At 44.4% G+C, this 26,477-nt stretch overlaps 1 protein-coding gene across 1 annotated transcript; it reads right to left on the reverse strand.

The window, feature by feature from the left end:
* Positions 1-24,912: 24,912 nt before the first annotated feature.
* Positions 24,913-26,266, reverse strand: LOC112635862 (nucleophosmin-like). The gene is made up of 3 exons (XM_025403958.1): positions 25,907-26,266; positions 25,268-25,593; positions 24,913-25,180 (listed from the first exon to the last, which is right to left on the reverse strand). Exons 1-3 carry the CDS (start codon positions 26,264-26,266, stop codon positions 24,961-24,963), a joined length of 906 nt encoding a protein of 301 aa, XP_025259743.1. The 3' UTR covers positions 24,913-24,960.
* Between the last annotated feature and the right edge of the window lie 211 nt (positions 26,267-26,477).

Consider the following 26,477-nt stretch of genomic DNA (forward strand, 5'->3'; position numbering starts at 1 on the left):
CAGTTGTATGGCGGATGCACCTGAGAGCAGTCACTTAAGCATACCCTGAGAATGACCTGTGGCCTCAGAAGAGTGTGTGTTCAGAGTCCCGCACTAAGGAACCTGGAAGTGGCCAATCCAGAGTTTCTTTCCTTGTCTGTGAAGGATGTCTGAACCTCTGACCCATCCCTTGGAATGCGGGTTGTATAGGGGATTGAGGCCCTTTGTTATGGGTTAGATGGAGGGTGCAAAGTAAAAATACTAGGTAAACTGCATGCTTTTTACAAACAGTAGGTGTTCTGTCCAACTCACCACCACTGAACAGTCCCTGTAGGTGCATTCCCCCAATAAACCCTATATATCATTCACTGTCTCCAAGTCTCTTCTTTGGCCTCTTGGACACAGTGCTATCCCTATTGGAATCAATAGGGGTCCAGCATGACAATAGCGAGTTGGGAAAAGGAAATGTGGTTATACCAACTGAGACTTAGGAAGGCTAAATAACATGTGCACTGTCACGTAGGCCATGACGTGATTTCCCAGTTCCCAACACGGCACGAAGATCAGGGCTGCCTGAAGACCTTCATGGGGAGCACACCCAGTCCATCTTCCACTTGGTCCAGTTCTTTCCATCATGCCACATTTTCCCCTAAGGAAGACAAGGAGGCAACAGGGGGTCTGAGAACACAAAAGCATGATCAGAGGGTAGAGGGGCTACAAGAAGAGCCCCAGAAATAACCCTAGAAAAGGTTATTTCTTTTTTAGAAAGAAAAGAAAACCCTCATAATTCTGCTTCCGGCTGTAAAAGTTTGGAAAAAATGCCTTTCATATACAGCATTATGATGCATTAAAAAACAACAGGGGCCGGGCGTGGTGGCTCATGCCTGTAATCCCAACACTTTGGGAGGCCGAGGCAGACAGATCGTGAGGTCAGGAGTTCGAGACCAGCCTGGCCAACATGGCGAAACCCCATCTCTACTAAAAATACAAAAGTTAGCCAGGTGTGGTGGCGGGTGCCTGTAATCCCAGCTACTGGGGAGGCTGAGGCAGGAGAATTGCTTGAACCCAGGAGGCAGAGATTGCAGTGAGCCGAGATCACACTACTGCACTCCAGTCTGGATGACAGAGTGAGACTCTGTCTCAAAAAACAAAAACAAAAACAAATAATGAAAAAAAAAAAAAAACGGACATTAGTGGCAAGTGCCTGTAATCCCAGCAACTCAGGAGGCTGAGGTGTGAGGTTCACTTGAGCAAGGAGTTTGAGGCTACAGTGAGCTATGATCTCATCTCCGCCTGGTGAGCACAGTGAGACACTGTCTTTAAAAAAAAAAAAAAAAAAAAAAAAGCAGGCAGGGTGGCTCACAGATGGCCCAGCACTTTGGGAGGCCAAGGCAGGTGGATCACCTGAGGTCAGGAGTTCGAGACCAGCCTGATCAACACGGTGAAACCCCCTCTCTCCTAAAAATACAAAAAAGTTAGCTGGACGTGGTGGTGGGTGCTGGGCACCTGTTGTCCCAGCTACTCGGGAGGCTGAGACAGGAGAATCGCTTGAACCCAGGAGGCAGAGGTTGCAGTGAACCAAGATCATGCCACAGCACTCCAGCCTGGGTGACGGAGCGAGACTCCATCTCAAAACAAAACGAAAAAAAAGTCTAAAATCAGCTGTCTCTTAAATTTAGCCCAAGGCTAATTACCCCCTATTTCCCCAGAAAAAGTTTCTGTGGGCAACACCACAGCAGTACAAACCTGGAGTGTTTTTTTTCAGTGAATATTCTTTCTGGATGTATTAGTCCATTTTCACACTGCTATAAAGAAATACCCAAGACTGGGTAATTTATGAAGGAAAGAGGTTTAATTGACTCACAGTTCCACGTGGCTGGGGAGGCCTCGGGAAACTTACAATCACGGCAGAAGGTGAAGGGGAAGCTGGCACATCTTGCATGGCAGCAGGCGAGAGAGAGTGAGAGCAGAGAAAGCTGCCTTATAAAACCATCTCATCTCACGAGAACTTACTCACTGTCACAACAACAGCATGGAGGAAACCACCCCCAAGATCCAGTCACCTCCCACTAGGTCTCTCCCTCAGTACCTGGGGATTAAATTCAAGATGAGATTTGAGCGGGGAGGACACAAAGACTAACCATTTCCTTTTTCCCTCTAGTGGTACAAGCAAGTAAGGATCAAATTCTAAGATGAAGACAGAATTCTGATGCGGCTCTTCTACAATGCCTTGCCTCCCCAATAAATAAATGAAAGTTTCTAGGGAACCCCAGAGAAGAGGTGAAGGGATTTGGTTTCTGTATGGAAAGAAAAGTGTGAGGGTCTTGAGGATTCTGAGTATTGTAAGGAAGAATAATTTAAATATAAATGAGATTTGAATTTATCACACAAAATACAGGGAATTTTCCTCCTTGAAACCAGATTTGTTCTGTGTCTTACTCAGAAATATATCAGCCCCAGAGCAAAGGGCATGGCAGTACAGGAAACAGAACTGGGTTTTGAGGCACATTTCCCCAGCTGACTCTTTGACCTTGAGCAAATCTCTTCCTTTTTCTGGATGGCCGATGACCTTTCAGCACTCTTCCCATTTCAACACTGTGTGACTCCAGTCAAAATTTTTATAAAAAGAAAATGGGAGGAAAATCCAGACTTTACTAATCCGAAATGCAGAGCCAAGGGACACCACCTCTAGAATAATCTAGATTTGAGTCTGAAGAGTGACAAGAATGAAAACAGAATTCCTAGTGGCAGTTTCAGAGAGCCTCCAGCCCAGCAACTGATGTTGAATATGGCAAAGATTATCACTAGGACCAGGAGTCCACAGGGGTCTCACTTAGGGTCCAAAGGGGATAGGATTTAATAAAAGCTAAAGGTCTTAGAACTTTTTTACTTTTTTTTTTTTTTTTTGACACAGAGTCTCACTCTGTTGCCCAGGTTGGAGTGCAATGGAACGATCTTGGCTCACTGCAATCTCTGCCTCCCAGTTCAAGCGATTCTCCTGCCTCAGCATCCCAAGTAGCTGGGATTACAGGCACACTCCACCAAGCCCAGTTAATTTTGTATTTTTAGTAGAGACAGGGTTTCACCATTTTGGCCAGGCTGGTCTCGAACCCCTGACCTCAGGCGATCTACCTGCCTCAGCCTTCCAAAGTGCTGGGATTACAGGAGTGAGCCCCCGCACCCAGCCGGTCCTAGAACTGGAAGGTGAAAGTCAAGTTACTCAGTCAAACTGTAACAGAGACTCAGAATTAGAGGACTTGCCCAAGGACTGGAAGTGATGAAGGCAAGTGATTCAATCAACATAGTCAATGGGACTGAGCATGGTGGCTTACACATGTAATCCCAACACTTTGGGAGGCCGAGACAGGAGGATCACTTGAGCTCAGGAATTCAAGACCAGCCTGGGTAACATAGTGAGACTCCATCTCTACAGTTTTTTTTTTTTTTTTTTAATTAGCCAGGCGTGTTGGCACAGGCCTGTAGTCCCAGCTACTTGAAAGGCTGAGGTGGGAGGATCGCTTTCGCCTAGGATGTCAAGGCTGCAGTGAGCTGTGATCATGCCACCGCCCTCCAACCTGGGAAACAGAGCAAGACTGTCTCAAAAAGAAACAAACAAGCATCATCAATGGGCATTACTGTGCCACTCATAACGCTGCCTTATTCACCAGTTTCTTCATTGTCCTGGATCAGGTTTCTCAGAAGCTGATAGATGAGAGAATGTGTGCAAGTGATTTGTTAAGAAAGGGTTCCCAGGAGAAAGCAGTAAGAGAGGTGGGGAAGCAGAATAGGGAAAGGGAGGAAGCCAGAAGGCAGGCTGAAGTCCTAGCCTCAGCCTGATTCTGGAGGGTCAGTTATACCACACAATTTGTCCTGCCTCAAGGCAGAGGAGCTGGGCTTTCCTGCTCCTTCACTCCTCAGCCATCACCTTGGGCTGCCCTGAAGGCATGAAAACTCCTGAGTACTTTTCACTCTTGAGAGCATCCAGGGTAAGCTGCTTCTGTAGCCCAAGGGCAGTTCTCTGAAGAAGGTTGTAGGTTTCAGCTATTAGGATAGGAGGCAAGCCCATGGACGCTGCAGATGAGAACACAGAACTGCTCAGCATTTCCGCAGGGACAGGGTGAGACACCAACACCAACAGTGTCCATATATATTTGACTTTTCTCCCTACATGAATCATCAACTTGTTATGGGACGAAGCATGGGTTTCAGATTCCAACAGACCTGGAGTTGGGTTCCAGCTCCATCAATTACAAGGTCTGTGACTTTAAACAAAATGTTTAACTACACTGAGACTCAGTTTTTGCATCTGCAAAATTCAATTGATTCACCTCAAATAAACAAAGTGCATTTTAATCCATTCTAAAATGCACATCTTTTCAAATTTAAAAATCTTCCAAATCAGTATACATCTCGTAGTCATTCTTGGCCAGGCAGTAATCACAAGCTTGTCTCTGGCTGTGCTCAAGAGAACTTGGTTGCAGTTGCTGACAATATTGTCACAATTGAGTTATATGCACTGTTGATAATATAGGTGTTTTAATCCCTGTTTTAAATGTCTCCAAAATGATTACACTAGCATTCAATGTCAATAGGAAAAGTTTCAATAGAAATAGCACAGCAGAGAATGAGAACAACAGTTGAACGTGGATTTGGTATGAGAGACACAAAAACTCTTAGAAGGAATGACCACGTTTACCTACTTTTAGCAAAATAAAATCAAACACAGCCTTTCTAGAACCTAAGAAAGGAAGATACCCACCAGAAGATGAATCTGTGTTGCATTTTGCTACTGAGAAGTGTGCACAAGGATTGCCCATCCTGGCAACTGAAGGCAGAGAAAATTGCTGAGCCCTTCAGAATAGATGAAAGGAATTTCAAAGCAACAAGATGCTGGTGTGAGTGATTCATATAAGACACATCACTATCATTGTGTCATGGTTTCATTAGTAGATTTTTGTTCCTGGTCCATAAAATAATGGTGCATCTGGTAGTCAATTATGTCTTAGATTAAATGAAATTCCCCCAAATTGCAAATGCCACAAGGTTTGGCTATGCCCTGGAGCTGACAGTACTGAGCTGAATGTGAGGAAGTGAGGTCCCCAGGAATGATGAGGCATCATAGAAAGGCCAGGCTTCTCTTGTGGGATTCTGGGTGGCACAAAAAAGTGAACATGGGATCAACTTATAACTGGGATGGCAGGAAACCTTTAACATTTGAAATACAGTAGCTAGAGATGAAAAATGACAAAGCCATCACTTCAGAAGTGATCTCTCCTCTGCCCTAGCCTCACTAGAGACCTTACTCAGGGGGTGTGTGTGCTAGCCCATTTTGCATTGCTATGAAAAAATATCTGAGGCTGGGTAATTCATAAAGAGGTTTATTTGGCTCATGTTTCTGTAGGCTGTACAAGCATGGCACCAACATCTGCTCAGCTTCTGGTGAGGCCTCAGGAAGCTTCCACTCGTGGTGGAAGGCAAAGGGAGAGCAAGCAAGTCCCATGTCAAGAGAGGGAGCAAGAGAGGGAACAGGGAAGTCCCAGACTCTTTTTAACAATCAGATCCTGCATGAACTCATTCCCATGGAGAGGGCACCAAGCCATTCATGAGAGATCAGCCCCCATGACCCAAACACCTCCCAGTACGCCCCACTTCCAATATTGGGGATCACATTTCAACATAATTGGAGGGGACAAACATCCAAACCATATCATGGGGGATATGCAGAAACTTAATGACCCTCACGTTAGGGAAACAGCAGGCCCCAGAAGGGCCCCTAAGGGCCCCTACTAGGCCAGGTGTGGCCCTCTAGTGGCTGTGAGAGGCTGTCCAGGGATCCCAGAGAGGCTATGGGCAGCAGCCAGGCACCAGTTAGTGAGGAAATATTCTAATATTTAGAAAATCACTGTGGTCACATTGGTGTTTACTGGTCAAATATCAGCCCTGCTGTCCTGTATATCATGAAAATTAAAAGCCAAATTATGGAAGTCTGGGCACAGTGGCTCACGCCTGTAATCCCAGCACTTTAGGAGGCGGAGGCAGGCGGATCACTTGAGGTCAGGAGTTTGAGACCAGCCTGGGCAACATAGTGAAACCCTGTCTCTACAAAAAATACAAAAATTGGCCAGGTGTGGTGGCAGGCACCTGCTATCCCAGCTACTAGGGAAGGTAAAGCAAGAAAATCCCTTGAGCCCAGGAGGCAGAGGTTGCAGTGAGCCAAGATTGTGCTACTGCACCCCAGCCTGGGTGACAGAGTGAGACCCTGACTCAAAAAAAAAAAAGAAAAACAAAAAAAGAGCCAGGCTGTGGAGTCAGACACGGGCCTGAATCCCTGCAGGATGACCTTAACTCAGTCATTTAACTTCTTACAGTCTCATTTTGTTTTTTCATTTTTGTAATGGGGAAAATACTTGATTCTACAGGTTTCTTAGAATTAAATGAGGTAAGATAGGTATAATACTTCAGCATGGGGCCCAGCACCTAGAAAGTACTCCACAAACCAAAGCAGCTAGCACTTCTCATGCACAAGGAGCCAGGCAATTTGTCCAGTCATTAGTGGATGACTCACTTTGGACTGTCTATGTTGAAGATGTGGGGTTAGGGTTTGACTGTTGATAGCCATTAAAAGACAACCACAATGAGAACATCTGATTTCCATTGAAATTCTAGTCTGTCCCTGTGTTATTTGAGTCAGCTTAGGATTTCTTCCCCCTACCTCCAAAACAACTGAAAGCTTTGTACTACATTTACCATTGCTAAGTGGGTTGAAAATGTTCTTTATTAAAAAACAGGCCCCAGAGCAGTATGGGAGACAGCTATCTATTTTGGCAAGTTGTCTTTCCATTAAGTACATATTACACAGTCAACTCACCATGGAAAAGCAGTTGAGACATTTCTCACTGACCTTTCTAGCCCCAGTTATTTAATGCTTAGCAAATACTGGAGGGATAATATCATCAAAATTTGCAGCTAATGGGTGAATTTAGCACTGTCTGTGTCTTTAAAACATGCTTTCTCATCCTAATTAATGCTTATTTTGTACCGTTTTTCACTATTACACATACTATTACAGTTAATACGCTTATAGTTACATCTTTGTGCCTTTGTCTAATTATTTCCTCAGAAATTCTTAGAAACAGAGTGCCTAGAATAAGTGGCATATAGATCTTTTTAATGAACATACATTGCCCTCCAGAAAGTTTTTACCAATTTACAATTTTAGCAATAATGTATGAAGGTATATTTCCCCATACCCTCAACATTTAAATCTTTACAATCTGGTAGGCAAAAATGTGATCTTACTGCCTATTGCTTCAATTTGCATTTCTTCAGTTACTCATTAGTTAGGCATCTTTATATTTGCTTATAAAATGGATTTCTTACTCTGAAATTTCTCTTTGAACCTTTTGCTGATTTTTCTAAAGACTGCTGATATTTTTACTCAGTTATAAGCATTCTTTAAAATGTAAATAATAAATTTAAATACAGGCCAGGCGTAGTGGCTCACGCCTGTAATCCCAGTGTCTTGGGAGGCCAACTCAGGAGGATCACTTGAGCCCAGGAGTTCAAGGCTGCAATGAGCTGTGCTCCTGTCACTGCACTCCAGCCTGGGCAACAGAACTGTCTCTAAAAATAATATAAAATCATATAAATATAAACACAAATTAAGAATTCATCGGCCGGGCGCGGTGGCTCAAGCCTGTAATCCCAGCACTTTGGGAGGCCGAGACGGGCGGATCACAAGGTCAGGAGATCGAAACCATCCTGGCTAACATGGTGAAACCCCGTCTCTACTAAAAAATACAAAAAAACTAGCCGGGCGAGGTGGTGGGGGCCTGTAGTCCCAGCTACTCGGGAGGCTGAGGCGGGAGAATGGCGTGAACCCGGGAGGCGGAGCTTGCAGTGAGCTGAGATCCGGCCACTGCACTCCAGCCTGGGCGACAGAGCGAGACTCCCTCTCAAAAAAAAAAAAAAAAAAAAGAACTCATAGAATCATGACTTTGTCAAAATCTACTTACTTCCTAAAGGCTCTGCTATGATCTGATTGTGTCCCCCCAAAATTCAAATGTTGAAATTTAATTGCAGTATGATAGCATTAAGAGGTGGAGGTGATTACATCATGAAGGTAGAGGCCTCAGAAGTGAGAATAATAACCTTATCAAAGAGGTGCAGATCTTGCTCTGTTACCCAGGCTGGAGTGCAGTGGTGCCTTCATGGCTCACTGCAGCCTAAACCTCCCAGGTTCAAGTGATTCTCCCACCTCAGCCTCCCAAATAGCTGAGACTACAAGCTTGCACCACCATTCCCAGCCATTTTTTTGTATTTTTTGCAAAGATGGGATTTGACCTTGTTGCCCAGGTTGGTCTCAAACTCCTGGGTTCAAGATATCTGCCAGACTCGGCCTCCCTAAGTGCTGGGATTACAGACATAAGCCACTGCACACAGCCTTTAGGATTCTTAATATTTAGTGAAGTTTTAACTACATAATAAATACTCAAATACCAATCATATCTGTGCATCATACAACCTACTAATAACGTAACAGAATTTTTAAGATTAAGTAATATTAAGTAATATTAATCAAATATTAAGTATTAATATATTTAATATTTAAGTATTATTTAATATACTTAATATGTAATATTTTAATTGCTTGATAATATTAAACAATATTTAAAACTTAATATGAAGTATATTATTAACGAAATGTTATTTAGTTTCTGGATTGGCAAATGGGAAGTTAGAAAGAAGGAGACATAGGAAGGCAAATGGAAAAATAAGGTATTCTTTTTAGGTCACAGAATTTTTCAATTAAAAGGGGTCTTAAACATTATTAATCTAATACTTTTATTTTACAGAAGAAAATGAGACTCAGAAAGAAGTGATTAATCTGTTTTCTTTCTTTTTAAAAAAATAAGACCATAAATATTGTTTTATAGCATGTTTATGTTTCATTTATAAAACATGAACAACTCCTCACATCTTTAGATTTTCTATGATAGCATCATTTTTAATGACTGTGTGATATTTTAGTATAAGAACGTGTGTCAATTTATTTAACCAATCATGAAGAAGCATTTTAACCTATAACATAAATATTACTGATTCTAGGTAGTAAAAAGAAAAACAAAAAAACTATAAATCATGGGGCCTGGTTTTCAAGAAGTGCATATTTTGTTACTTTGGTATAAAAACTTAAAACTCTAGGCCAGGCGAGGTGGCTCATGCTTGTAATCCCAGCACTTTGGGAGGCCGAGGCATGTGGATCACCTGAGGTCAGGAGTTCGAGCTCAGCCTGACCAATATGGTGAAACCCCATCTCTCCTAAAAATACAAAAATTAGCCAGCGTGGTGGTGCACACCTATAATCCCAGCTACTCGGGAGGCTGAGACAGGAGAATCTCTTGAACCTGGGAGGCGGAGGTTGCAGTGAGCCAAGATCACGCCACTGCACTCCAGTCTGGGCAACAAAGCAAGACTCCATCTCAAAAAAAAAAAAAATCTCCGTCCCCCAGTGTTACCTGGCAGACTTTGGCAGCAGATGATCAGCATCTTAGGAGATGATTATGTGAATATAAAAGGAGACCACCTGTAATCCCAGTGCTTTGAGAGGCCAAAGCAGGAGAATCTCTTGAAGCCAGGAGTTCAAGACCAGCCTGGGTAACATAGTGGGACCCTTCCCCCATCTCTAATAAAAAAATAAAATAAAATGAATTTTAAATAACATCATGTAAGAAAAATTCATCCTACCCCATTAATAGAATGTATACTCATTCTAAATCAATGAGCCAGAATAATGGGGTTTTACTTTGTTTCACAGAATCAGAGGGTCTTACAGTAAGAAGGGAATTTCAAAGCTGCTTAATCCAAAACACCCATTCAATAGCTAGATCTCGTCCAGCAGCCTCTCCATGAAGTTCTGCAGCAACACCGATGTGACAGAGACAGCCTCACTTTCTGAAGGCAGTTAGAAAGTGCTTCCATATACTGATACAGGATCTGTTTCCTTGTAACTTCCTCGCACTTGTTTACCAAACAATACTTTTGGGACCAAACAGAACGAGTTGAATTCCCCTGCCACATGGCAGCACGTGTAGTGTTTGGAGACAGTTCTGATGGCCTCTCCCAACATACACCATCCCCACCCTCTTCCTGCCCCACCTTCTCTAGACTAACATCTCCAGCTCCTCATATGGTGGCCATTGTTCTCGTTCCTTGACATTTGCATTGTTTTTTCCTGAATATGATTCAGTTTGTCCACATTCCTCAAAGGGTGGGCCTACAGTACTCTTGATAAGGAGTTGCAAATTCAGATAGCTCCAGGGATTAGACCCTAACTAAAGATAAATATGAAGCTGGCAGGGTGGCTCACACCTGTAATCCCAGCACTTTGGGAGGCAGAGACGGTTGGATCATGAGGTCAGGAGTTTGAGACTAGCCTAGCCAACATAGTGAAAGCCTGTTTCTACTAAAAATACAAAAATTAGCCGGGTATGGTGGCGCACACCTGTAGTCCCAGCTACTCGGGAGGCTGAGGCAGGAGAATCGCTTGAACCCAGGAGGCGGAGGCTGCAGTGAGCCGAGATGACAGAGGCTGCAGTGAGCCGAGATGGCACCACTGCACTCCAGCCTGAGTGACAGAGCAAGGCTCTGTCTCAAAAAAATAAATAAATAAATAAACATGCAATTGTGGCCCAGTATAAAGACATGAGGAATGGTGGGAGCTGGACTTAGCCCTGATTTAAGGCTTTCATATTAAAAACTTTAAACTCAGGTGCTAGTCAAAGAGTATTGGGGCGTAGAGTCATATTTGCCCTTCTGGGCCACTGGTTATCTGATCAAGGTAAAGCTGTCCCGTCCCTGATACTAAAAGGCAGTTGTCACTGTATTAGTTATGATGTGTATAATCAGCCCCCCTCTTTGAATATGTCCTCTTATCAACTCATTTTTGCCTTTGGTGGGGTAGCTCATTACTTTAGTCTGGTCAAGACATTTTACGATTCTGATTCTATAATATTACTGAGACAAATGGTTCCCTATCGTGTGTGTGTGTGTGTATATATATGTGTGTGTGTGTGTATACCTGTGTATATATATACATAATTTGTATATTATGTATTATATAATTTATACATTATATAAATGTTGAATTTTACTTGAGCCCTGTCATCCTGGAAAACAGTAAAGGCTAAGAAATCCCCCACCCCTTATGTTGTAGAGAATGGCTTACTGAAAAGAACCACCTTTCCCATATGACATACATAAGACCTATAGATGCCCCCATAACTTGTTAACAAGGCCAGACCCTACTGCTCCTCTAGACTGATCAATAAGAACAAAATGCTTTTTCAGCACACTTTGATTCAGCTGCCCTCCTTCCTCCAGGCTCCTAAACTCTGTCCTGCCTCAGCCTGAGCCAGCACACAGTCCCTCCTGAGAACAGGCTGGCCTCAGGGTCAAACATTCTCTCATCTACTGTCCTGTCACATTGCCTTTCATCCCACTTCTCCATACCTGGTTCTCTTTGTGTTTACCCTGCCTATACAAGAAAACCTCAGCCGGGTGCGGTGGCTCAAACCTGTAATCTCAGCACTGTGGGAGGCTGAGGCAGGTGGATCACAAGGTCAAGAGATCAAGACCATCCTGTCCAACATGGTGAAACCCCATCTCTACCAAAAGTACAAAAATTAGCTGGGCATGGTGGCATGCACCTGTAGTCTCAGCTACTCGGGAGGCTGAGGCAGGAGAATTGCTTGAACCCGGAAGGCGGAGGTTGCAGTGAGCCAAGATCGAGCCACTGTACTCCAGCAACAGAGCAAGACTCTGTCTTAAAAAAAACAAAAACCTGTCTTTGCCTAACTCGTAGGAAGCTTTCAGATCTTATGGTCAAAGCACTCTCCCTATTGCAACACTCCGTCTCTCTTACTGCAAGAGTCTGTTTCTCCTCCTTGCAATAATCCTTTTGAATAAAGTCTCTTCTTACCTGGTCCAGATTTACTTGACAATATACATTATAATAATCTGTTAATGTTATTACATTAGCTCACCTAAGTTTTCTTTTTTAAGAAAAAAAAAAGGGAGTCAGGGGCTCACTGTCATCCAGAGACACTGCTGAAGTGCAATGAGACAGTCAATAGCTCACTGCAACCTTGAATTCCTGGGTACAAGTGATTCTCCCACCACAGCCTCCCAAGTAACTAGGACTACAGCTGTGCGCCGCCATATCCAGCTAATTTTTGAACTTTTCTGTAGAGACAAAGTCTTGCTACACTGCCCAGGCTGGTGTCAAATACCTGACCTCAAGTGATCCTCCCACCTCAGTTTCCCAAAGTGTTGGGATTACAGGCGTGAGCCACCACACCTGGCTAGTTTGCATTTATTTTAGCACTATTGAGTCACAGTGATTGTCATCCTAAATCTTTCTCCCATATGCAGGTGCTAAACCTCAGCTCCCCTCTCCAAGCACATCCTCTTATCAATTGATTTTTTTTCCCTTTGATGGAGCATCTCATTACTTCAGCCTGGTCAAGGCATTTGAGGATTCTGATTCTATAATATTACTGAGGCAAAGTGGTTCTCTATCATTTACTAAATTGGTCAAATAGGGTCTTATAGCTTCATTTGTGTCATCAATAAAACAAGTTTGTAATACAGGACCAAAAGCTGAGTCTTCAGGAATGATTAGAAACCTTTCTCCCAATCTCTTTTATTAATAGTTAATGTAGAGTTAACTCTATATTATATAGGTAACACATTAAATATGAAAAATCATTGGCATTTCCTTAAGGCAGAGACACTTCATAAATATTTGTTAAATGAATGGTTTAAGAAAGAGCCACAACCACATTTCATTTTAATATTGTTTGATTTAATTGAGCATTTATATTAAGTTCTATTCTTACAAATTAAAAAAAAAAAAAAATACCAGTATACTCCAGGGAAGAAAAAGAAAGAAAGGAGCCAGGCACGGTGGCTCAAACCTGTAATCCCAGCACTTTGGGAGGCCGAGACGGGCGGATCAAGAGGTCAGGAGATCGAGACCATCCTGGCTAACACAGTGAAATCCCGTCTCTACTAAAAAATACAAAAAACTAGCCAGGCGAGGTGGCGGGCGCCTGTAGTCCCAGCTACTCGGGAGGCTGAGGCAGGAGAATGGCGTGAACCCGGGAGGCGGGGCTTGCAGTGAGCTGAGATCCCGCCACTGCACTCCAGCCTGGGCAACAGAGCGAGACTCCGTCTCAAAAAAAAAGAAAAGAAAAGGTAAAAAGGCAGCACACGGTGGCTCACGCCTGAAATCTCTGCACTTTCTTTGGGAGGCCAAGGCGGGAGGATCACGAGGTCAGGAGATCAAGACCCTCCTGGCTAACATGGTGAAGCCCTCTCTACTAAAAATACAAAAAATTAGCCAGGTGTGGTGGCGGGCGCCTGTAGTCCGAATTACTCGGGAGGCTGAGGCAGGAGAATGGTGTGAATCCCATAGGCGGAGCTTGCAGTGAGCCGAGATTGCACCACTGCACTCCAACCTGGGCAAAAGAGCAAGACTCTGTCTCAAAAAAAAAGAAAAAAGAAAAAAAAAGAAAGGCCGAGCACAATGGTTCATGCCTGTAATCCCAGCACTTTGAGAGACCAAGGTGGAAAGGATTGCTTCAGCCCAGAAGTTTGAGACCAGCCTCCACAATATGGAAAAAAATAGAAAAATTAGCCAGATATGGTGTCATGCACCTGTAGTTCCAGCTACTTGGGAGACTGAAGTGGGGGAATCACTTGAGCCCAGGAGTTCTAGGCCGCAGTGTGCTGTGATCGCACCACTACATTCCAGCCTGGGCAAAAGAGCAAGACCCTATAAAAAGAAAGAAAAAGAAAGACAGAAAGAAAGAAAGACGGAAAGAAAGACAGACAGAAAGAGAAAAAAAGAAAGAAAGAAAAGGAAAGAAAGAAAGAAAGAGGAAATTTAACTAGTTCTGAACGATGTATTCGTCTTCTGAATATGTATCATAGTAGAAACCGCTTTTTACAACTTTCATTCATTTATTCAACAAATATTTATTAATATTTATTGTATACCTACTGGTACCAGACACTATTCTAGGCACCAAGGATAAAGAAGTAAACAAAACAGAGTTCCTACCCTTGTTGAGTTCACATTCTAGTAGGGAACATACAGTAAACAAGTAAGCCAATCCATAGATAATATAACATCAGTTCATAATAAGGGCTGTGTAGAAAAATAGAGCAGGGGCTGGTCACAGTGGCTCATGCCTATAATCCCAGTACTTTGGGAGGCTGAGGCAGGTAGATTGCCTGAGGTCAGGAGTTCCAGATCAGCCTGGCCAACATGGCGAGACCCCCGTCTCTGCTAAAAATACAAAAATTAGCTGGGCATGGTGGCGCATGCCTGTGGTCCCAGCTACTTGAGAGGCTGAGGCAGGAGAATCGCTTGAACCTGGGAGGCGGAGGTTGCAGTGAGCCGAGATCGCGCCACTGCACTCCAGCCTGGGTGCAATGAGACAGAGTGAGACCTGTCTCAAAAATAAATAAATTAAATTACTACTACTACTAATAATAATAATAAAAGTTAAACTTTAAAATAGAGCAGAGTCGGGGATAGAGAAGGATGGGGCAGAGTGACACTTCAGACAGAGTTGTCAGGAAAAGGCCCTCGGAAAGTGAATAAAGGTGGAGAAGTCAGGCAAACACCTGAATGTGGAACATCCCAGGCCAAGAGAAAGGCAAGGGCAAAGGCCTCTGGTGGAAACATGGCTAGTTTCTTTGAGGGACAAAAAAGAAAGCCAGCGTGGCCACAGCAGAATAAGAAGGAGGTAGAAAATGTGATGTGAGCTGGGCAGGAACCAGGTCATGTACAGCCTGGAAAGCCATGTAAGGACCTTAGATTTTGTCCAATGTGGCTGGAAGCCATTGGAGGACTGAGAACAGAAATGTGACGTGGTCTACTTTTTATTTTGAGAGATCGCTTTGGCTATTGGGTAAGAAATACACTGAACATACTTTGAAGGGGCAAGAGAGACTTGATCTTTTTTTTCTTTTTGTTTTTCTTACATCTTTTTTACAACTCTGATAAGGACCTATTTAGAGTTTTTAAATATTTCAGCACCAGTGAAATGGACAGGATTAGTGTAGTGCCCAGTCAAAGGTGCATGAGCTTTAGAATAGTTGCTTTAAAAGTTATGGTAAAGTTCACCTATCCATGAAATGTGAAATGCTTAGGTTGAAAATTACTTCCAACTGTTCTTGAAGATATATGTACCAAGTAACTAATGTAGCTCTGCATGCGTCAGAACCCTAGAGGCAAAGAGCTAAGGTTAGTCTCAACATTGCTTCTTTTAAGAACGTAGATGCCAATGCCATTTCAAAGAAAATAGTACAGAAACTGTAAGGCTATCAAAGCAGGGGTAAAGAAGCAAGAGGAAATACTGAAGTAAGAAGCTCTGCATTTTAAATACGCTGCGTGTGCTATTAACCATAAAAACTGCATGTATAAATGTATTCAATCAAAACTCCATTATATGAGATACACTGCTAGTGATTACTCAAAATCCACTACCATCCTCTAACTTTTCTCTTGTGAACTAAACCCCAGTTTGGTTCAGTACAGTGGCATGCCTGGTCTTGGGTGAATCAAGATTGGTCTAAACTGTTCAATGAGAACCCTTCCTTGCCTTTCCACCTTCCTTTGAAAGTGGAGGAGGCCAAATGACCCAGTTCCAGCCAGAAATCTGCTTGGGAGTGTGATCTGGGGGTGTGAATATGATAGTAGAACCTTCTTTTCTTTCTTTTTTGGTAGCATCTGTGAACCATTCACTTTCTAATTGTGGATCACACAGTATTTTCACAGCTCATGTTACTGTCTTATAACTTCCAGCCCCTCTTTCCACCCCCACTCTTAAATGAAAGATAAAACAAAAAAGGAGCCAGTTGGAATTTATTTTCCTCCCTCTGTAGCAGATGTTAAAGGTTTAACTTTACTGACAAAAATTGTCGGACACAGCTGGCTTCCCCTTCCCCCTCTCTTCCTGCCTTGTTTGTGGGCATGTGGGCTACTATTCAGGCATGCTGCAACAATGGGGGAAAAGCCAAGAGATTTACCAGGATGCTGGTCCTAATGTCATTAGCCACCAAACCAACACTGTTAGCAGTGGAAGTTATCCAGGTCATACGGCACCAAAATATGTTACCGTTTGCCAATCTGCAGAGGTCTGCAGCAACCTCAATTCTTGCCTCCTCAGAAGAAAGAATTCGACCAAGGAGCATAAGGTAGAAGACACTGAGGCAAGTTTTAGAGCAGGAGTGAAAGTTTATTAGAAAACTTTAGAACAGGAGCAAAAGGAAGTAAAGTACACTTGGAAGTGGGCCAAGCGGGCGACTTGAGAGAGTCAAGTGTGCGGTTTGACCTTTTGACTTGGGGTTTTATATGTTGGCGTACTCCCGGGGTCTGCGTCTCTTCCCCAGATTCTTCCTCAGGTGGGTTTCTGTATGCACGGTGGCCTGCCAGCACTTGGGAGGTGAGCATGCCCGGTGTGTTTACTGGAATTGTATGCATGTTCACTGGAGGCATTCTTCCTTACCAGCCCAATGTCCCCAGGAGGTCGTATACCATTAAACTCCACTGTTTTGCCTTAATGTGCATGTGTGAGCTCACTTGCCCAACTCCTGAGATCTTATCAGGAAACCACTGATCACCAGCTTCAGGTTTTTCCTATCTATAGGGAGACTGCCTTTTCCTAGTACTTGCTCGACCAATTATTATTTTAGAGAGACAGTTAACAACCACCTGACCATCCATCACCCAATGGTCACCAAATTCCTGGTTGGCGGGGACCCTCTCCTGCCCTGTTCTTTTCTGACTAGTACTGTAATAACACCATCTGTAACAACACCATCAGCACCTACTTCCAGACTTCTTGTTAAGTAAGAACTAGAAACTCTTGTAGAAAGTCTCTGTAAATTGGGTTTTCTGTTACTTGTAGTCAAACAGTCTTTTTTTTTTGAGAAAGAGTCTTGCTCTGTCACCCAGGCTGGAGTGTAATGGAGCCACCTCGGCTCACTGCACCTCTGCCTCCCAGGTTCATGCAATTCTCCTGCTTCAGCCTCCCAAGTAGCCGGGATTACAGGCATGTGCCACCAAGCCTGGCTAATTTTGTATTTTCAATAAAGACTGGGTTTCAGGCCGGGCGCGGTGGCTCAAGCCTGTAATCCCAGCACTTTGGGAGGCCGAGGCGGGTGGATCACGAGGTCAGGAGATCGAGACTATCCTGGCTAACATGGTGAAACCCCGTCTCTACTAAAAATACAAAAAACTAGCCGGGCGTGGTGGCGGGCGCCTGTAGTCTCAGCTACTTGGGAGGCTGAGGCGGGAGAATGGCGTGAACCCGGGAGGCAGAGCTTGCAGTGAGCCGAGATCACGCCACTGCACTCCAGCCTGGGAGCACAGCGAGACTCCGTCTCAAAAAAAAAAAAAAAAAAAAAGACTGGGTTTCACCATGTTGGTCAGGTGGGTCTCAAACTCCTGACCTCTACTGATCCACCCACCTCAGCTGGGATTACAGGTGTGAGCCACTGCACTTGGCCAGGAGCTACACTCTCCATTCAAGACTGCTTTTTCCCCGCTTCTTTTCTTTCTTTTTTGATGGCATCTGTGAACCATTCACTTTCTAATTGTGGGTCACACAGTGTTTTCATGGCTCAAGTTACTGTTTTATAACTTCCAGCCCCTCTTTCTACCCTAACTCTTAAATGAGAGATAAAACAAAAAAGGAGGCCAGTTGGAATTTATTTTCTCCCTCTGTAGCAGATGTTAAATTCAAACTTTTTTACTGAGGGAATATTAAAGGCAGCATCTTTTTATCCCAGAGCCACTCCCCCTCGCATTTGAAGGCACAGCCCTCAGAAGAAGCCTCAGGGGCCGTTTCATCCAGGGTGTGGAGGGAGGGCTCTGAAGCTGGGTGCTGCCTCCCCCTCCACCACTTCCCCACTGTGGGCCTTGGGCAAGATTTTGAATCACTCTGGGTCACAGTTTACTCATCTGAAGGGGGTTGGACTAAAGAATCTTGGAAGTTTTTCTAGTTCTTGAGTCCAATAAATTGCCTCAAAAAATTGAATGTAAAACCACTGGCCATTTTTAGAAAAAAGTTACTTTCCCAATTTTTTTTTTTTTTTTTGAGAGACAGGGTCTTGAATTGTCACCCAGGCTAGAGTGCTGTGGCACCATCATAGCTCATAACTGCCAGCCAGGTTCAGGCAAGCCTGCCGCCTCACCCTCCAGAGTAGCTGAGACTACAGGTGCACACCACTGCACCTGGCTCATTTTTGGTTTTGTTTTTTTTGTTTTTTTTTTTTTTGTAGCGATGGGGGTCTCTGCACCTGGCCACTTTCCCTCTTTATTCTACTTCCTTTTCTCAATAACCAGAGATCATCTCATTAATTTGGTTTTATGAGAGTTTATTGCTAATCTTAGTCATTTGGGGTGAAGATCCTCAGTTAAGGTAAATGTTTGAGAAGCTGCCCCTTTAATTCAGATCCATAGTTTTAATCTGTTTAGAGTTTCACAGGACAAATAATAGTACTTCTCTGCTCTGCTTCAGTACTTTTGGGGTTTTTGTTTTGTTTTGTTTTGAGACAGAGTCTCACTCTGTCACCCAAGCTAGAGTGCAGTAGCACCATCTTGGCTCACTGCAACCTCTGCCTCCGAGGTTGAAGCAATTCTCCTACCTCAGCCTCCTGAGTAACTGAGATTATAGGCGCGGGCAACCATGCCTGGCCAATTTTGTATTTTTATTAGAGACAGGGTTTCACCATGTTGGTCAAGCTGGTCTCGAACTCCTGACCTCAAGTGATCCACCCACCTTAGCCTCCCAAAAGTGCTGGGATTAAAGGCGTGAGCCACCTCGCCCAACTGCTTTAGTAGTTTCCCCCCGCACCCCCCCACCCGCCCCTGAGACAGAGTCTCGCTCTGTGGCGCAGGCTGGAGTGCAGTGGTGCAATCTCGGCTCAGTGCACCCTCTGCCTCCCGGGTTCAAGCGATTCTCCTGCCTTGGCCTCCCCAGTAGCTGGGATTACAGGCGCGAGCCTCTATGCCCTGCTAATTTTTGTAATTTTAGTAGAGATGGGGTTTCACCAAGTTGGCCAGGCTGGTATAAACTGACCTCAGGTGATCTGCCCACCTCAGCCTCCCAAAGTACTGGGATTACAGGGGTGAGCCACTGTGCCTGGCCTGTGCTTCAGTACTTTTGATGTGAGAGGTATTTATTGTTCATGCCTGACCATAATACCTGTATGTTATTAAATTATCTCTCTTTCTGTCTTTCTCTCTCTCTCTCTCTCACATACACACACACACACACACTCTCTCTCTCTCTCTCTCTCTCTGATCCTTCTGGCTAAATCAGTTTTCCAAATCTTTTGACTTCTGTCCTGCATAGCAGCTCCACCTGATTCATAAGCGTCCAGTCTTTTTTTCTCATTCCCACTCTGATATTCACAGTCACCTCACAGCCCTCAGACTACAGATCTTATGGGTGTCAACTTCTCCGGGGTGCCTTTCTAGATACCCAGGCTGGATTCTTTGGAAAACAATGGATGAAAGAGAAAATGAAGGGTGAAAAAGCAACTTTCCTTGCTCTTTCTTCTTGAGGACTAGACCAGCATGGTGAACAGGAGCACTTTCACAGGCAGTCAGGGCCACCGTAACAGAGAAATAAAAGCTCTTGCTCAAGTAGAGAGAGAAAAAGCAAGATCCAAGCTCACACAATTCCACCTCTGATTTAACTCCAGAAAATGCCTGAGGCCAATTCACTTAAGACTTATTTAAATTTTATAGCTCATTTTTACTACAGCATCGTGAGCCTCTTATTCTGCCCAATTTTGTCATATTTCAACAAATGAAATGGGATTTTGCTGTTAAGCTGCCTAAAGAACAGAAACATTTGCTGAAGAGAAATACAAAAAGCCAAGGAACATAGACCTGGTTATTATTTCTCATCATTATCACCCAAGAACATCTAGCACGCCTTTTTCTTCTTCCTTGTGAGGAAGCTGGAAGCTTCAAGGCCCAAGACTGAGCCACATGCTTTTCATTTCCTGACCTCCTCCCTGGGCCTCCACAACACCCGCTGCACACACAAAGTCTCCATTCTCTGCTTGCAGACTCGGGCCCCACCACTTCTACCTTTTATTCAGAAGTAAATGAGGCATAAAAAGTCAATACTCTGCATACTTATCAGCTCCAAATGATAAACATCTGCCTTCTGGCCCTATCCATTCCCTTGATCTGTACTGACCCTTGCGTGGCTCCAAGCCTTCTCAGCTTTATGAAGCACTTTCACGTTCATTAATCTCAGAGTCCTCTCCCTAAACCTGAGAGAAGGGTATCCTTCTCTTTGTATTACAGAACAGAAAATGGCTGGGCAGAGGGGAGGTGACTGGCCAAGGTCACACAGGTCAGTGGCAGACCCAGAACTCTAACCCCCAGTCCAGAGTTTATTTTTCTATAACCTGTACAAGGTTCTCCCTTGTAAGAGTAGAGACATACATAAATCTGAGCCTTACTGGGCAATGTTGGGTTCCAGAAAAAATAGTCTCAGAAGCCGGTCACGGTGGCTCACACCTGTAATCCCAGCACTTTGGGAGGCTGAGGTGGGCGGATAGCTTGAGTTCAGAAGTTCGAGACCTGCCCCAGCAATATGGCAAAACCCTGTCTCTGCAAAAAAAAAAACACACAAAAAATGAGCTGAGCATGATGGCACACATCTGTAGTCCCAGCTACTCAGGAGGCTGAGGTGAGAGGGTCAACTGAGTCCAGGCAATGGAGGCTGTGCTGAGCTGAGATTGTACCACTGTACTTCAGCCTAAGTGACAGAGTGAGACTCTGTCTCAAGAGAAAAAAAAAAAAAGTCTCAGAAGATACAGAATGAAGTAGTGCTAAGAACTCAGGCTGTGGAGCCAGAGAACCAAAGTGTGGATCGGAACTCTACCTGCTAATAACTGTATGATGCTGTGTAATTTCGGGAGGCTTCATTCACACAATGCTTCATGTGAATTGCTCCCCCATGTGAATGATGACTAAGGTCTTCAGTGCAGGTGTCTTGGGAATTACATGACTTCCCTGTGACTCAATAGTTCCATTGGAGAAAGGGGCATAATGAGAACTATTTCCAAGGCTGTCATGGCAACTGAATAAAACAAAGCCTACAAAGAGCAGATAAAGCCTGGCCCAATCACAGATGCCCCAGATGCCCTGTCTCCTTTGAGGACGATTTCCCTCATCCCCACCCCACTGCGTATTATCCCTTGTTGTGGAAATGCTTGCCTCCAGTGAACGGCTTCCCCTCCATGCCCTCGGCGACTCCCACAGCTGGGATATCCCATAATCTATATTGTGTCAGGCACTGCACTAAGCCTAAGCATGCATGCTCTTCCTCGATCCCCATGTTGCAGGATCTCCCCCACCCTTTCACTAATCCAGACCCTCACTGAAGAATGAGCACCCCAAGTTGCTCCAGGAACACCTGGATAACGGGATTCTCATCTCAGTACTGCCGTTAACAATCAAGGTGACCAACAGGCCCGGGATGTCGCTGCTCTGAGTCCCAACTAATTCATCTACCAGGAAAGGTATCTCAATACCTGTCCTGTCCCTTAAGAGAATTGCTGTCTCTATAAACAGGATGAATCATGTGAAGCTGTAAATGAGAGCAGGGAAGAAGGTGAATTCAATGTAAGAGGCTCTGAGTTATTGTTGAAAGAAATGGCCAGGCTCTTACTAACTGCTGAGAACCCCATTTTAAAATTTACCTCGGGTCAGGCATGGTGGTTCATGCCTATAATCCCAGTACTTTGGGAGGCCAAGGAGGGAGGATCGGTTGAACTCAGAAGTTCAAGACCAGCCTGGGCAACAAAGTGAAAGCTTATCTCTACAAAAAAATTAAAAATTAGCTGAGCGTGGTGGTGTGTGCCTGTAGTCCCAGCTACTCAGCAGGCCGAGATGGAAGGATCGCTTGAGCCCAAGAAGTCAAGTCTGCAGTGAGCCATGATCACGTTGTGCCTGTACACTCCAGCCTGGGTGACAGAGCAAGACACTGTCTCAAAAAATAAAAATAAAAATCTACCTCTGAGGGCCGGGTGTGGTGGCTCACGCCTGTAATTCCAGCACTTTGGGAGGCTGAGGCGGGCAGATCACTGGAGGTCAGGAGTTTGACACCGGCCTGACCAACATGGTGAAACCCCATCTCTACTAAAAATACAAAAATTAACAAGGTGTGGTGGGACAGGCCTGTAATTCCAGCTACTTGGGAGGCTGAGGCAGGAGAATCCCTTGAGCCTGGGAGGTGGAGGTTGCAGTGAGCCGAGATGGCACCATTTCACTCAAGCCTGGGTGACAAAAGCATAACTCTGACTCAAAAAAAAAAAATCTTCCTCTGAGAAGTACAAGCAGAACCTAACAGTACTGGAGGCAGAAGTCTAAACACGAACACACTAAGAAGATAGAAAGCTTCATGTAATGTGCTATACAGTGCTAGAAAGGAGAACATGAGGGAATTCCCGCTGAACTATACTAGGACTCCTAGACTAAGGCGGGGACAGACATCAGAGAGCCTTAGGATACCCTGCAGACCTCTTCTGTACTCCTGGTTTCAAGGTGACCATGTGGACTGAGGGCCAAATTACTGCCAATCAGATCCAGCCCACCTGTATGTCTCTTACCTGTGCAAACCCATGGGCAACCACAGGGCCTCCTCCCTCTTTTCTTTCCCCTGCTCTCCTTCGCATAGCTTTAAAGAATGGAAAAGTATAGCAGAGTGCCTGAAGTTAGATATGGGATAGTACATGTTTCTGAATGCACATTCCCCATGGAGTATATTTATGGGACAATTGGGTGTCATATATGACTTAGAAACTCCCCTAGAGAACTAAGATGTGAACAGGCCAGAGATGTTTCTTCAATTCCACGTGCGTGTGCCAAGCACCTGCTGCCACACACCAGGCCTGCACTGGGCACTGGACATAGAAAGGGGCAGAAAGCTTGAGCCTGGGCCCCCAAGGGTTCATGCCATAATGGGTGGGGCAAGGAGGATTTTGGTTCTGGCCATTTGCTTTCATTATTATCTCAACTGCTTTCATTGGTTTTTTGGGTTTTTTGTTTTGGTTTGGTTTGGTTTGAGATGGAGTCTCGCTCGTGGCTCACTGCAACCTCTGCCTCTTGGGTTGATGTGATTCTTGTGCCTCAGCCTCCTGTAGCTGGGATTACAGGCCCGTGCCACCACACCCAGCTAATTTTTGTATTTTTAGTAGAGACAGGGTTTTATCATGTTGGCCAGACTGCTGTTGAACTCCTGACCTCAAAGGATTACCGGAGTGAGTCGCCATGCCTGGCCTAGGTTTTTTTTTTTTTTTAATTATTATTATTTACCATGTCTTTTTTTTTTTTTCCAGGATGATGGGGGTGAGGGGACAATAGCCCCAGCATCTGGTCATAATTTGTAAATCTCGACATTCTCCCTAACACCAGCTGGAAATACTTCATGCTCTAGCATCATGGCAAACAATAAGCATCCATCTTATTTCAAGACTGTGATAAAATGAGAGAGATGGTTATTTGCCTTATTTTTTGTCTTTTTTTTTTTCCTTTTATAAAAACAGTAAGTTGTTTGCAGTGCCTTAAAAGAATACTACTTTAATAAAAACCAGCCTTTACCTTAAAGTCTTTATTCAACAGTGAGGTTTGTCAGATACCAAGGGCTGGTTTCTTCTGAAAATTATTAAAGGTCTGGCTCTGAAGGTGTGCAAGCCACAATTAACCGGGGCCAGCCTTTGTTTTCCTAGGCTCTGCTGCCCCCTGTCCGAAGCTAAGAATGTTACAGGAAATAGAATATTTTGAACAAAGGTTTTCACAGAACAGCAGTTTTACACTCTTATCAGGTGATGAAATAGAATACTCTCCCACCTTGTGAATGAAGACCAAAGAATTATTTGCTTAAAAATATGCCTATTTTCTTGGCTGCTTAGACGTTCTTGCATAACTCCCAGCAGTAATCACCTGTCTGAAATAATTCAGGCGGCGGCTGTCATTCACCGAGTCCATCTGCACATGTACAGGGAGCGGCAGACGGGTGCTGGGGGTGTGAGGGTGAGTTGTGTGTCCATCCCACGTCATCACGCTGTTCACAGACCATCGGGGAAGACGAGTGAACAGACGACTTCCACGTCGTAGAGCGAGGGAGAAGTGTGTGCGCCCCAGGTGCTGGGGAAGCACACAATGCAGCACCTTCACCAGGGATGTCCTAATGAAGTCGAAGGAGTCCATTATCAAAGAACTAGTGGAGACCACCTAGCTGAAGGGGAAGCAAAGGGCTTTTCTGGATAGTGGCAACTGCATGTGCCAAGGCAGAGGCCCCTGGAAGAGGGTGGCAAGTTCTGGCAATAGCAAGAGGGGACTGAATTATGCGGTGGTCCTACTCTGAACACCCCAGCTGCTACTCCGCTGCCTGGCAACTGGTGGTCCCCGGGCCACTTCATCTCCCATTGCCTCAGTGTATATGGCCAGGTCAGAGGCCAAGACAAAGGCAAGGAAAAGGGACCCTAGAGGGGGATCCAAGGCACACTAAAGTGCTGGCAGTTGCCTTGTGTCCTGCATGCATCCTTTTTTTTTTTTTTTACTTTATTAAAATACTGAGTTTTATTTCACATGTATATTTTTGTCTCCCCACCATTTCCATGTCTGACCACTGCTACTACTATGTCCTATCATAACATTCCATACATACTTAAAACCAAGCAAAGGGTGGAGCTCCATCTTTAAAAACTAAACAGGCATTTTGGACAACACATTCTTGACAATGGAACCTGGACAACACTTATCAAACATGGTAGGGAAAGTTCTCACTCTGCATTATAAAAACGACAGCCAGATATCAACTATTACAGAAATGAAATAAGACGGAAAATTTTTAACAAATTGTTTAAACTATTTTCTTAAAGAGACTTCCTCCACTGCCAGAGATCTTGAATAGCCTCCTTCTCAGTCGTACGGAAGCAATTCTTCACATAATTGATGAACTTGGCTTCCACTCTGCGAAGAAAGCCACCTTTTTCTATACTTGCTTGCATTTTTGCTTTAATGTCTTCTACAGAACTAGGTCTTTTTGGTGTTTTAGGAATTTTTTCCTGTTTTTTGAAGGATTCTTGTCCTTTTGATCTTGGTGTTGATGATGGTTTTGAGTCTTTTCCATTCTGTTTTGACTTCTGTGCATTTTTGGCTCGAGTATCTCAAATAGATTTTTTCACTGGTGCTTTTTCTTCAGCTTCCTCATCATCAAAATCATCATCTTCTTCATCATCATTATCTTCATCATCATCTTCAGCAGCAGCAAGTTTTATTTTTTTCTGTGGAACCTTGCTACCACTTCCAGGGGCAGACCGCTTTCCTGATATACTTAAGAGTTTCACATCCTCCTCCTCTTCATCTTCTGACTCTGCATCTTCCTCCACAGCTACTAAGTGCTGTCCACTAATATGCACTGGACCTGAACCACATTTCAACCTTAAGACCACTGGTGGTGTGATTTCAAAGCCCCCAAGGGAAACCGTTGGCTGTACAGATATTTTCTTTTTTCGTTTTTGTTTTTGTTTTCGTTTGTTTTTTTTGAGACAGGGTCTTGCTCTGTTACCCAGGCTGGAGTGTAGTGGTGCAGTCTCGGCTCACTGCACGCTCCGCCTCCCGGGTTCACGCCATTCTCCTGCCTCAGCCTCCCGAGTAGCTGGGACTGCAGGCGCCCGCCACCACGCCTGGCTAATTTTTTTTTGTATTTCTAGTAGAGATGGGGTTTCACCATGTTAGCCAGGATGGTCTCGATCTCCTGACCTCGTGATCCGCCCGCCTTGGCCTCCCAAAGTGCTGGGATTTACAGGTGTGAGCCACCGCAGACATTTTCAAAGTTGCCAGTGTTACTTGAATTGGACTACCTTCGTAATTCATTGCCTCTGCTTCAACAACGTACAATTCATCCTTTGCACCAGCTCCTAAACTGACCGTTCTTAAACACAACTGGTGCTCGTTTTCATCATTATCCACCTTAAAGTGATCATCTTTGTCGGCCTTTAGTTCACAACCGAAAAGACTGTTTTGGGGCCTCGGGGGGCTCATGTCTACATCCATCGCATCTTCTATCAGGTGGCGGCAGGCACTTCGGTGGGAGAGAAGGCGGACGGAGATAAACCAACGCTGCCCCACAGAACAGCCGCGTAGGACAGAATCATACCAGGAATGTTCTGTATGCATTCTGTCCACATCCACAAGAGTTCAAATATTTTGCTATCTGGCCGGGCGCAGTGGCTCACGCCTGCAATCCCAGCACTTTAGGTAGCTGAGGTAGGTGGATCACTTGAGCGCAGGAGATAGAGACCAGCCTGGCCAACATGGCAAAACCCCATCTCTAAAAAAACACAAAAATTACCTGGGCATGGTGGTATGTGCCTGTTAAGTCCCACCT

The sequence above is a fragment of the Theropithecus gelada genome, chromosome 12 (assembly GCF_003255815.1).
Source record: "Theropithecus gelada isolate Dixy chromosome 12, Tgel_1.0, whole genome shotgun sequence".
In the NCBI taxonomy this organism is placed as follows: Eukaryota; Metazoa; Chordata; class Mammalia; order Primates; family Cercopithecidae; genus Theropithecus; species Theropithecus gelada.